Source organism: Eulemur rufifrons, chromosome 10, assembly GCF_041146395.1.
Source record: "Eulemur rufifrons isolate Redbay chromosome 10, OSU_ERuf_1, whole genome shotgun sequence".
Taxonomy (NCBI): domain Eukaryota; kingdom Metazoa; phylum Chordata; class Mammalia; order Primates; family Lemuridae; genus Eulemur; species Eulemur rufifrons.
In genome coordinates, this window is record NC_090992.1 from 1,990,705 (window position 1) to 2,004,396 (window position 13,692).

Below are 13,692 nucleotides of genomic sequence, written 5' to 3' on the forward strand. Positions count from 1 at the left end.
GTTGGGTTTTAATTGGAAAACTTCTGCCCTGAGCTCCTGTTCAGAGAGGAAGGCTGGCGGGAGGAGCACAGAGCCGGCAGTCGGGTTCAAGCTCGGCCTCAGTGTGCTGTGTGACCTGGGGCAAGTCCCTTGCCCTCTCTGAGCATCGGTCTACGTCCTCTGTCAAATACCAATGATGATATCTTCATCGTTCCTAACGCGCAGGTTTTCTTGAGCATACTAAATGAGAGGACAAATGGGAAAGCTCTCTTAGAGCAAAAACAGCCTGGTAGCACCATCCAGATTATTTTAAATTCTGTGTAAAGGGGAAACAGTGATATGCTAGCACAGCTTTAGACTCACTGTCTTTAAAAAACAAAACACACACACAAAACCCAAAATCTCAATTCATTTTATTTTCGGCTGAAGTTTCTAAGCGTGAGATTAGGTGTGACCCTATCAAATAAACGTCCTCTCTGAGCCACAGGACTCCCATTTTGTGTCCAAATATGCAGGGACTCAGACAAATGATAAAAATTCAAATGAAGCAGCCAAGCAGCTGGATAGGAATGTTGCTTCCAGCAAGAAGGGAGAACAAATAACCACTAAAATTAGTAAAACCAACAGATTGAAATGTATTTTTACCCCCACGACTCATTTTCCAGACCTGTGGATTTTAAGTCCTATTTCTTCTGAACTTGGAGGTCTCTCCTCCTCCCTGGCAGCAGCGGAGAGACACAGCCCCCTGTTGGCCAGCCCAGCTCAGGGCCCCGCAGGGCCCCACGACCTCCGACCCCGCGGGCGTGTCGGCTGCAGAATGATGAGTTCACATTTTTTAATAAGAACATTTCTATCAGGATTGTACAAACAGTGTCAAATTTTCATAGAATACATTTCTCTGAACAATCTCCGTGAAGCCCATTTTAATTCTTTGACCAATTTCCTATAGAGTGCAAATGGCCCCTCATTTTTTTTTATTTACAAAATAAGATTGCAGTGCTCATCTCAGAGGGTACTTACGAAGATGAAATAAGAGACTGAATATGAAAGTGTTTCCCTTTCCAGTCTACAGAATTTGTGTTAAAGGAGTAAGTGGGCCTTTTCCCCCTAAGTGGTCTTGAACTTCTGGACAAACAGGAAACTGCTTGTCAAAACTGGCTGCTGAGCAGTCACTCCGGCCTGCAGGACCCTCCCGCCCACCCTCTGTCCTCACCTGCGTCCCCCCTGTCACTCCCTGCTGGTTTAGAAGCAGCCGGCCCGGTTAGTGCCAGCGTCCCCTTCCCGAGGGAAATCTGACAAACCTCACTGAGGACAGCGCTAAGGCCAATGCCAGGGCGGGAATTTGCTCATTCGCTTCTTAAAAATGTTTTCCTATTTTGGATGATTTCATTGTTTGATGCTCATTTGCTTTGGATCCTTGTGCTCACTGGCTAAAGGACTAAAGAAAGAACATTATGTCTGGGCCCAAAACAAAGACAAGCCCCCCACGTGGTTTTGGCTAGTGGGCGTTTGATGCACGGCACCAGGCCACGCCTGCATCTGCCATAGGGGACGGGACAAAGGAACAGGAGACCCAGTCACAGGAAGCAGCTGTGATTTTAAAAAAGAGAAAAAGTGCCCTTTATCTGCCATCAGTGGGTTCGAGCTCACGCCTTTACAAGGGCCTGTGACCCCGGGTCAGCAATTTACTGTCTTAGCCTTGGATTCTTTCTCTGAAGACAGGAAGAGAATGTCGTCCCTGCAAAGTGCTGGATGAATGTTTGCTGATGCTTAGCTTGTGAGGCACTCGGAATTCCTTGGGGAGGGGAGGGTGTGATAGACACCCGGGTATGAAATCGTTAGGCAGACGAGGCACAGGGAGTTTTTTTTTTAACCTTCCTTCTTCCGTGTCCCTTACTCAGCCACACACCCCGATTTACATTTGGGGATCCACCTTCCTCCCCCACAGTTCATGATATCCTCAACGAGGGTACAGCTGGTGACTGTCACTGAGCCCAGCAGCACACACTGTCCCCCAGGCCTCGGTCACTGGTCCGGGAGGGCACGTTCCCCAAGCCTGTCCCGTCCCAGGGAGCTGTAGCCTTTGGTGGGAAATACCAGACCAGAGGCTGTCCTCCTCCCGTGGGCTTGGCATTGTGAGGGGAGGCTGGCTGTCACCGTGAGAGGGAGCCGGCCGCGAGGGCAAGATGAAGAGAGAAGCCAGGTCCTTGTGCCCCACATCGAGTGTGGCTGAAGGCAGCACCCTCACCCCGTGACCCCTGCCAGACCGTCCAGTTACAGAAGCCACTAAGTCCTCTTTTTGTCTGAGCCGGTTGCGTTGGGTTTTGCTATCTGCAACAAAAATGTCCCCCTGCTACCGTGTGCCATGGAGGGTCAAGGGGACCCTCTGCTGAGACTTCACTGGTACTGGAACATTCGGAGAGTTGCTCTCCCAGGTTCCAGCGTCAATTACACGGAGCAAACACTGTCACAGTGAGAGGGGCTGGCCGCGGGGCACGTCCAGCAGCTGGCCTGTCAGTGTGCAGGACGCTCGGACACCTTCTCTGACTCACGCGTGACGGCAGGGACCATGCCTTGTCATGTCTGAGCATCAGGGGGACTCCAGCCAGCCCAGGGAAACCTCCATCAGCAACGAGTAAACCCTCGCCAAGCCCTGAGAACTGTGTTCACCTCTCGCAGGAGCTTTTCCCCACTGCTGGCAGTAACTGTCAGCCGAGGTTCCCAGACATTGTTTTCTAGGCACTGCAGGTCTGAGAGAGCCACTGAGGGGCAGAGGACGGAGCCAAGGGGACTGGGGCTACAGGGAACATGCGGGGGGCAGTCGCTGGCTTTGGGGTTCCCGGGTGAACCAGCTCTGGGCACCGTCCAGCTGCACTGGCTGCACTTGGACCCTCACCCAGACCTCCCACCGTTGGCTTCACCCCTGTCCCGGAAGGCTGCGGGTCCCTGTTGGCACCCCATGGAGCCAGTGGCTGTGCCACCTGCTCACTTCTGTGACACACACTCCCCGACTCCCTGGAGAGCTCCAAGCAAGCTCATCTTCACTTACGTAAAATGCAATGTTTTGCAAACAGTGTTTTATGTAATGCAGGTCCTGAGGCATTTCCTGGGGGCCAGTGGCAGCCTCGGCCAAGGAGTGAAGCCCACAGGCGCGTGGGGGTGACCCGCCAGGGCGGGTACGACACTCGGGGTCTCCCCGGCCTGGTTGTCTGGTCTGCAGGGCCCTCCGGGGACATCACGGCTCCTTCAACAAGCCGACCACGTGCAGCCCAGAAAAACACACTGAGAAACCTTCGCCACAGCCACGGGAGGAGCAGGCCACACACGCAGCCAAAGGAGCCCAGGGCAGGGAGGCCGGAGGGGAGAGCACAGGCGGCCGTGCTGGCTCAGGTGAGACACCTCCTCCTGCAGGTTGCTCCCGCTCCGGCTCTGCCCCCACCGAAGCAGAGGTCAAAGGATTAAGAAACAAACAACCTGAAAGTAATGAGAAGGAGGGTTTGTTGTGTTTTTGAAGAAGAGTTTTTAAAAGACGAGCTAAATTTGATGACAAGAAAGGAATTAGAACATAACGGTCAGTCAGATTCTGCGTCTCTTTTCCTAATAAAAAAAGACTGCTGAGCGGCCACGAGACAAAAGAGACAGAAACAAATGATTTTGAAGTTACAGATAATTAACCTCCGAGGCCGCCCACGGCACGTTGATTTGCCGGGCAAACAGCTTAACGAGGTTGGAAAGGGCTTCCGTGTTTATACGGAGAAGAAAATTTCAAAGGTTCCTGAAAAGCAGAGAAATGCCTTCTGGCTTGGGGACCAGGCAAGGAAGGAAGATGACAAATGTCAACCTCAACTTTGGCCGGGATGTCAGAGAAGAGGAGTGAGCGTCCCAGGCAGAGACGGGGCCTGGCGGGCAGGGTCGGAGCTTCAGGGCGACACCTCCTGTCAAGGGCTGACCTGAGGGTCCTCAGGGACCTGCAGGGCTCACACCCTTTGGGGTCATGACCTCTTTGAGAATGACTCTTCCCCACAAACCCCAGAGACTGTGCCCAAATACCGCAAGGGCAGCCCCCAGGGGGGCTCCCTGACTGCACAGGGGGTTCATTATCCGCCCATTATCGGCCCGCAGCCTGCCTGCCACGACCACAGAGACTTCGCCCCCCCCGTTTGCATGAGCTCCTTCTGGGTGTTTCGGGGAGAGGGACCCACACCTTGTCAGATTGTCAGAAAGGGCAGAGCAGCTCCCTGAGGATGGGGTGCAGGAGAGGGCCCCTCCTTCCAAGGGACGGGTGGGAAGAACAGCAGGAGACAAGACGAGGTGTCCGGGAGCTGGGGGTCCACAGCCGAATGCCCCGGAAGGCCCCGTCCCTGGGCTGTTACCTTTGTGAGAACCGGAGCTGTGATGTGGACACAGCAGCCCTGGGCCACGCCAGGCACCTGACACTGTCTCAGTGTCCACTCTGGGTCAGGGACAGGGGCCCTGGGAGGCAGGGACTCCAGCCCTGCTCTCCAGGACTCAGACCTGCACGGCAGCACAAGGGCTGGCCCAGAGCCTGGGCTGCAGCCGCCAGAGCAGCGGCCCTGAGGTCCTGGGGAAGTTGTCACGCCTCTGGGGTTCAAACAGCACACTGGTGGCTCCACCATTAGCCCCGAGTGACGCACCACAAGGGCCTGCTGCCTCCAACTCGCCAGAGAAAGCCGGGCTCAGCCAGGGTGGGATGAAACAGCTGCCTGCCCAGAGGCTGGAGGGGCCACGAGCCAGGCAGGAGCGAGGACCCTGGCTCTCAGAGCCTCGGCGTTATCCACAGCTGAGACCCCTCTGGCCAACGCTGTGCTTGGTCCTGGGAAGGCCCCTTGTCTGCCTGGGCCCTGGGAACGGCTGTCACGACGCAGTGACTGAGAGCAGAGATGAAGGGCTGGTACTAGGATGCTTGAGAACAGCTCCTGACCCAGCGCTCAGAAAGCCCCTGACCTGGGGGGGGAAATTTTGTGTGTGTTTGTCCTTAAGCTCTTAAAGGCATGAGCAAGAAGAGGGTGATTTGGTCCTTCTGGTTGTGAAATGAGAGAATTAAAGCAGAAAGGTAAAGAAAGACCCTGGAGAAGAGAAGGGTGGGACTAGGCCAAGTTTAAGATAATTTGTCGTGGGAAAAGTCAACAGGTGACAATATCCGTGGTCACAGGGAAGTCTGCTTGGAGACAGAAGGATGGACTTGGTGACGTGTGAGAGTCCTCTGTGTCTGTGGCCAGACCTGCAAGAGCTATAATGACGTTTGCCACTCGCGTGGCCCTGCTGACGTTGCCCACTCTGTGCCAAGACCACGGGTGCACGGTCCCTCCTCCCAGCACCGCCATGAGACCGTCCGGGCAAGCGCATCAGTCCCAGGCCTGCCTACGTCCTTCCTCCGAGGACCAAACCACCCCTCGTGGCGACAAAGATGATCTCGCAAACGCTAAGGGGACTTTTCTGGTGTCACTCTGGGGGGAAACAGTTTCACCTTCTGAGATGGTGAGGAGTTAGGACCCTCTGAGCTGCAGCTGGGCATGGCCATCTGCAAGGCCCCTGGGAGAGGCCACGTGCCACGCGAGAGGACGAAGAGGGAGAGGGTGAGCGCCGTGTGTCCACTGTCCTGGGAGGCAGCTCACCTCGAATTCTGCGTTTCATGAGCCTTTCGGGCTCCAGCTGGTACGAACTGGGTTTCTACAAGCCAGAGTTGGGACCAATGGTTATACTGTTACCATCTCCACTTTTTTCATAATGGCGAGTAACTTCCCCAAAGTCACCCTGTGAGTGCAGGGAGGGGTGGGTTCTACTGCCCACCCGCCAAGTCGTCATGACCCAGACCAGGCACAGCGTCATCAGACTTAGGCAGAACCCACGAGCCACATGTGCCACCACTTCCCATCCAACTTGGGGCCACTGGGTACAACACAGTTTTCCAGCAGCTCAAACAAAGCAACACTACCCAGAAAGAGCCACACCTAACTCTGGCATCAGGAGTGTCAGGAGACAGACGTCACTCCCAGCTTCTTTGAGCCCAGTGACTGCAGAAGAACAAGCAACGCTCAACTGCACGTGAGGGACGGCGGGACGGGGACGGGGAGGGGGACGGAAACTCCAGCTCTTCCCCCCGTGGCCGTCTTGAATTGAAAAAGACCCGCCGTGCCAGGCGCTGTCAGATCTGACGGGCTCCCCTTTAAATTCCCTACATCTGTAGCCATTAAACAAGTTGCCTCAAAATAACCTAGAAGTTTATTAATCTGTTTCATTAAGAGAGTCTGACGCTTCACATTATACCAAGACAGATTCTGCAGGCAACCGAGAGATCCAGAAAACATCTGCTAAACAAAATCAAAATTAATGGTAAACAGAACCCAGTTGTTGACAGCTGAGGTTCACCCAGATGCAGAGAACTATAAAGGGCTATTAGAGGCAGCTGCCGACGAGGGACTCATTCCAGGGGTTTCAGAAAGTGAGGCTCTAGTTCCACGCTCAGGCCTGGCGGGTCATGTTTGTGCAGATCTGCATTGCCCAGCAGCCTGAGCAGCCAGGGCCACCTGGGCGTGTCTCTCCTTCTCCCTGGAGGCAGCAGCAGCCTCCTGCCAGCTCCCCGGCAGCCTTGCCGGCAGCCAGGCCAGGCGGGGCTGGGCTGGAACACGTGAGGGAGCCATCGCTGGGAGGTGGGCGATGCAACGTGACATCGGTGCCCACCCCAACCGCGAAGCCCCTAATCACAGCACAATCACAATCACCCCCTGCTCCTCAGAGACGGCTGACAAGGGCTGGATTAGCCCAGCCACTTGCTCGGCTCACTCAAGTGTTCTCTCGCGGCTGTAATTCAGCATAATGGGATCAGTCAGACAAAAGTACGGGTCTGAGCAGATGAGTTTTGGCAGTGACAATCAGCCCCAGCCCTCGGAGTGGGCACGAGAGTGTTTTGGAGAGGAGAGGTTGGCACCTTTTGCTGAAGCTTCAGCAGAGGCTGAAATTAAATTTGTGGTGTCTGGAGAGAAGTACAAAAATACCTACACTGGGAAGCAGCTGAAGATGCAGCCACCGCTTCCTCCCCGTGCAGCCGGCACAGGCGGGTCCCAGCCAGAGCACAGAGAATATTCCAGGACTGCCCTGAAGCAGGAACGGCTCCCTCTCCCCGGCAGAGGCCTGTGTCCTTCCCAGCCTTCCCGGAAGGCGCCCTATCCGGCTCACAGTCCTGCCACCCTCTCTCCAGCTAGATCTCCTGAGAGTTCCTACCACAAATCTAACTCGGAAACAAAGTCCTCCAGGAAGTTTTCTTCCAAGCGTCCCTCTTAGCGCTCTGGGCTTGGCAGCCAACACACTGTGCAGAAGCCCTCGATGTGCCAGAGCAAGATGGAGTCTTTTAAGCAACCTCCGCCCCCTGGAGACACGCTCAGCACATCAGAGGCACCGGCCGCCCAGGGAGTCCTTGGCCCCACTAGAAACTAACACGGAAAGGAAGGAAGGAGTCCCATGTGTGAGGCACCGTCTGCTCTGTTTTTGTCACAGGTCACTAAAGGTCCAGGGAGGCGGAGAACATGAACATGCTCTGAAAACGTCAGAACAACCAAGACGTTATTATCCTTATTACGACCTCCCCATCCGGCGCACACACAGCCCGGGAAGACGGTCACTGCCGCCCGGGTGCCCCGAGGAAGCCCTGCCTCTTCCTGGGCTCCCTAGAGCAGGGTTTGCAGAGAACGCCAGCCCCGAGCTTAGTTTTGTTTAATTCTGTGGGAAACTAAGTTTGGAAAATGCTGCATATTACATTCCCTGCCTATTTGGCACAGGAAAAATCCTGAGAGGTTCCGCAGTAAAAATGTCACCATCAAAAGCAACAACAGAAACTAGCTCAAGATTTCCAGCATTTTCCAAGTGTGTTAGAGTCCTGGGGCTTCCATAACAAAGTTCCACAGATTAGGTGGCTTAAGACAACAGAAATTGATTTTCTCACAATTCTGGAGGCTGAAGTCTCTCTGGGGGCTCTAGGGATGGGTTCTTCTTGCCTCTTCCTGGCTCCTGGCGGTTGCCAGCATCCTCTGCCTCCCTCGTCACATGTCATTCTCCTTGTGTGTCTGTGTCCACACCTCCCTCTTCTTATAAGGAGACCACTCATCGGTTTAGGGCCCACCCTGATCCAGTCTGAGCTCATCTTTACTTGACCGTATCTGCTAAAACCCTATTTCCAGCCACATTCCAGGTCACTTTCACATGTTCTGGGTTAGGACTTTAACACAACTTTTGGGGAACACAATTCAACACCCAGCACCAAGCTTATTTGAACAGGGACCACTTTCACCAACGCATCAGCCAGGACTATGTAACAGATATCCATAGAACACTGCTTTAGAAGGACCTTTCTAGAACTAAAGGACTCCGTGCCTCACTTGAATATCACTAGGACAAGACCAGGGTGAAAAGACAAATACACAGAGCAAACATGTAGCTGGCACTTGATGTAGGAAACTATTGTTGAACAGCCCTGGCCCTGGGTGGGTCTGCGAGGGGCCGGGGGGCTGGTGAGGAGGGGGTCTCTGCAGGTATCACTCACCTGCCCCTCTTCCAGTTCCAGGTCACGCCAGAGCTAGGAACCAACTGTTTGTTGCTGAACGATAATGTCTGAATTTACTAAAATATTCACAGTACCTCTGTTGCTTTATACTAATGTACTGTTCTGGAGAAAATTAAAAACCCCACAATCCATGTCAGTGAGTTCTCAAACCTAAAAATATTTGAACCAACCTGCAAAGTCCCACCCTTGCTTCCAGCCTGCCAGCTTACAAACGTTGACATGAAGGCGCTGGGCTATTTCAGGAACCCTCAAACGCTCAACTTTGACAGAAACAAGCAAGAAAGACAGTGAACAGTAGGAAGGAAAAGATTTACATGATGTCAGGAAAAATTTTCTAGGACAAACCCAAAGCACATGGTCTCAGTCAATCAGCTGTAAAACCCGCTACTTCCAGAGCGGGCGAGGATACGGCGACTAGAGCTCAGTCTGACTGAGCCTCCGCTCGCCCTCCAGACACTCTCCTCCTTCTGGGGGTCGCAGCCTTATGTTCAATCAGTCCTCTCTGTGCCTTTGAGGGGAAATGCACAGGGTTCTCCTATAACCCCAGCCTCACTGGAGACATTTCCAACACAAGGACGTTAAGATTCGAAACAGGTTAAATTTATGTGTGATTCCATAATGCAAACTAATTCCACATATCCATAGTCAGGAGTACTGACATACATAGAATATTATTGAAAACCAAAGTTCATGTCAAATTCTCCTCTCCTTATGGCTTTTTCTCTCCAGCTCACACAGGTCACTGTGCCCGCTGTGAGCACTCGTTTCAATAAGAAACACCCTTCCCCGCCCCATCCACCTTCAACCAGTTTTGTTTGGTTTTGATATACAAACAATGCAGTTTTCCCTAAAGATACAGTGCAGATCACATGAAGTCCAAAACCAGAGATAATGGCAAATGGGAACGCAAGCCAGAAAGTTCGTCCCTGGAGTCAAATTAGCAGATCCTTAGACCTCAGGATTCCAGTACCATGGACAGCAGCAAACGCCACGCTGGACTAGATACAGATAGCATGAAAGTTTCGGTTCCCAAGCTCTAGAAACACCCTAGAGAACACAGCCATACTATGTCTTTCATTGTGTTGCATGACACAAGAACAGCCAGGAGGCCAGGAACCGTTAGATTTAAGGGTCCATATGGAATGCGCTAACTTTTTAGATTGTCACTCTTTTTAGTGATAGTACCACAGAGAAGGAGGTGGTTAAGGCTAAAAGTAAAGGCCACACCCTAGACCAAGAACGCATTTCGGTTTCAGACGTCACTGTCCCATCCCTGCAATAAGGAGATGACAGGCAATGATTCCACAAATCACACAAAAGACCTACTCTTACTATAGACTAGGTATTACTGAAAATGAACAAGGAAAACTTCAATTTCCACTAAAAGATTTCTGAAATTACCACCTTCATATGCTTACCTCGGAGACCAGAAAACAAATGTGCTAAGAGAAATGCTGGCAGGGAAAATAGAACATCATGGGATTGTTTTCAAAAGGAAAATTAATTGGTTATTTCTATTTCATCTAAGGTGAGGCTGTAAAAAATCTAATCAGAAATATTTTTTACAGTGATATCTCTTCCCAGATATTAAAATACCTCAAACTACAAGCCACTTTTTTGGTTGATGATGTACCTTTTGGTGGATGAACCTAAATAATTAACTTCAAACTTCACTCAAAAATGAGGCTTCTCTTAAGAGACCACAAACATGACTATGAATGAGCCAGTTCCCCAGACCTCACCTCTGGTACTTGAAGGCAGAAGATACAGTTTTAACAAGAAAACCTGCCTCCGGTCCTCGGAGTCCCCAGAACCAAGTGTCAAGCAGTCAGCACCCAGAAAGGGCCGCAGGAAATTTCAAAGAATGAGCTTTCCACAGTCTGAAGTTCATCTTAGTTTCAGCAAACTACTTCCAAAATGTCAACACTGAGAATGAAATGGGTACGAGAGCATTTTCCCTACCTTCTCTTCGTGTAACTTCAAAGCTTCTGGATTCCTGCAAGAAAAGAAAGACTCTGTGTTTGTGAAGAATAATTCATACGTATAGATACTTACAAATATCCTTGTTAGTCACACATTCACACTAAGGTGAACTAGTAAGAACATGACATTCAGCAATGTTGGGTCTACTAAACTCAGCACACACACACACACACACACACACACCCCCCTCCATAAAAGATAAAAATCTCATTGCTTTGGCAGCTTAGACAAAAACATAGATTGTTAATCACGCAGTTTTTAATAAGCCCCGCTAACTCTCAGGGCCTTCCTTATGTGGCATCGGGGCTGGTACCAAATGTTAAGGGAGACCCTACTCCAGGTGGGCGTCCCACCCTCTGCCTGAGCTGGAGATGTTCACAGGGCCTGGAGGAGACACACGGAGACCAGGGCTACAATCCTCTGCCAGTGGTGTGCTCTGCTTTGTGGTGCCACGGTGAAGACCACCATGGCTCCTGTGTAGGTCATTGGCATCATCTGTTGATTGATCACACCCAACTCATAGTTTCCATGGGGTGAGACCCTACAGACAATTTGGATAGCTAGTTCAAGCCATGGGACTAAATTAAGCCCTCGACTTTTCCTAATTCAATCCCATCTTTAGTGATGCTTAATATGTGCAGGGCAACAAGCAAGGTGTGTCAGAAGCCACCCAGGTAAGAGAGTTCTTGCATTGATATTCACAGTTGAACAGGGGGCTGTAGAACAAACACAAAGTACTGAGAAATCAAAGGGTGATTTGCCTTGATAAATACCAGCATTTCACGTTCAGATGGAAACATGAAGAAAAGTGTGGGGTTTTTTTTGTTTTTATCTTTAGAGACAGAGTCTCCCTCTGTTGTCCAGGCTGAAATGCAGTGGCACAATTACGGCTCATTGTAACCTCTAATCCCTGAGCTAAAATGATCCTCCTGCCTCAGCCTCCCAAGTAGCTAGGACTACAGGCACATGCCACCATGCCCAGCTAATTTTTTTTTTTTTTTAATTTTTTGTAGAGACAAGGTCTCACTATATTGTCCAGGCTGGTCTCAAACTCCTGGCCTCAAGCGATCCTCCCATCCTGGCCTCCCAAAGTGCTGGGATTATAGGTGTGAGCCACCATGCCCAGCCCAGAGAAAGTGTTTTTAAAAGAACCTTTGAAAATAGCACCGAAGAAGGGGAAGGTTATCAGACAGGAATAGGGGAGGAAGGGTGCCTGGGAAGAGAGAATGGCATAAGAAAAGGCCAGGGGAGAGTACAGGATAGCTCTGGAAGAAGCAAAAGTCCCAGTGAGAAGTAATGGGTGGGAGAGAAGGCTGAATATGTACACTGTGGTTTCATAACTAATAAAATGTATCTGTAAGTCATCGTAAATGACCTGTTTAGGATAAAAAGCCGAAGGTTGAAAATAAGCTGAAAATCTATGCTAGCAACTAAAGGAAAGAAGAGAAAACACCAAATTTAGACCACTGCTTCAACACTGAGACCAAGAAGACCACTGAGCACCAGCACTTTCTCAGCAAACAGCGTGGTCTTTCGTCCCTTGGCCTTCTTGCCCAGTGTCCTCTTGTGGTCAGGAGGCGGTGGCAGTACTAGAGGTGAAGCAGGAGGCACTGGAAGGCTTGTCCCACCCAAGCTGCATTCTCTGGCTGCCCCTCTCTACTGAGTGAAAGGCCTGTGTGCACAAGCGTGAGAGACCCGTGTCACTGGCCAACAGCACAGAACAAGCGCAGCCAACCCAGCGCGGGTTCCTGAGGGGCTACTCACCGGGTCGGGGTTCAGGAGAGGGGCACGGAGAGGATGAGTGTAACTGGAGACACATAACCCATAAAGCAAACCCAGCTCCTCCTAAGCTGTTGCTCTGCTCCCTGCGCCAGAACCCGGCACCACCATCCCCGGAACAGCTAGTATTCACGGAACAGGAGCTACTCACACTCAGCGTTTACCGCTCCAGACAAAACTTTATGAAATGCTTATTGTGACTGCATAAAATTATAAGTTAAAGTAGGAAAAGTTGACATCTATATAATGTTGCATCTTCTGATCTAATAACATGGTATATTTCTAATGGTTTGCTCAAGTCTAACTTTGCCTCTTTCAAGATCATTTCGCAGTCTTCCTTGTGCGTATTTGGAATATGTCTTTTTTGTCCATCTTTTATTATCATAAATGGAATCTTGTCTCTCATTATTTCTTCTAACTGGCTTTTGTTTGTATATGTGATGGCAATCGATTTTATATTGATCTTATAGCCACCCATTGGACCAAATTTCTTACTGTTTGTAAAAATTTCTCCATTGATTCTTTTGGGGTGTCCACTTGAATATTTATATAATCTTCAAACAGTGATGATCTTATCTCTCCTTTCCAATTCCTATACTTCTAGTTGTTTTCTCTTGTCTTAGTGCTTTAGCTAATTCTTCAACCCAGTGTTGAGTGTTGTGGGCGTGTTGGGCATCCTTGTTTTATTTCTGACTTTAAGAAGAAAATCTTTAGCATTTTCCTATTAAGTGAAATGCTGGCTTTGGCCTGAGATATGTTTATTATATAAATGAAAGCAATATATACTTTATTGAGTTTTTTTTAAATAAATGTATGCTCTAGCTAAAAATAGCTTGTTCCCTTACTCATTTATTTATTGACTGTTTCTGTCTCCTGGAATGTGGGTTGGAATGGAGCCACAATCTTTTCCACTCTTGCGTCCTCAGTGTTGTAATAGAGCAGATGCTCGATACATATTTGTTGAATAAAAAATGAAATAAAATAAATATGTGCTGAATTTTATCAAGTACGTTTTCTGCATTTATGGAGATGATCATATGAATTTTTTCTTCTCAGCTCTATTAATAGTTGACTTACATAGTAAATTTCATATTATACTATCCCTGTATTTCTGGAATAAGCTTTTCTTAGTTGTGATATACTTTTTAAAATATGCCATTGGATTCTGTTTGCTATGATTTTAAATATGTTTTTGCATTTATTGGTCTATAATTCTTTGTACTGGTATTCATAAGTGAGATTGGTCTACCACTTTTTTCACACTTAGGAATTAGAATGAAACCAACTTTATATAATGAATTTGGAAGTTTTCCGTTTACTATGCTCTGAAATAGTTTAAATAAAAGTGGGATTATTTGATCTTTAAAGATTTC

The 13,692-nt window shown here is 49.7% G+C and overlaps 1 protein-coding gene across 1 annotated transcript in view; it reads right to left on the reverse strand.

Moving 5' to 3' along the window:
* FSTL4 (follistatin like 4) overlaps nt 1-13,692 on the reverse strand; it is a 294,835-nt gene that overhangs the window by 253,671 nt on the left and 27,472 nt on the right. The window contains exon 3 of the mRNA XM_069484454.1: nt 10,520-10,553. Coding sequence (XP_069340555.1) covers nt 10,520-10,553 — 34 coding nt within the window. The remainder of the gene's footprint in view (nt 1-10,519; nt 10,554-13,692) is intronic.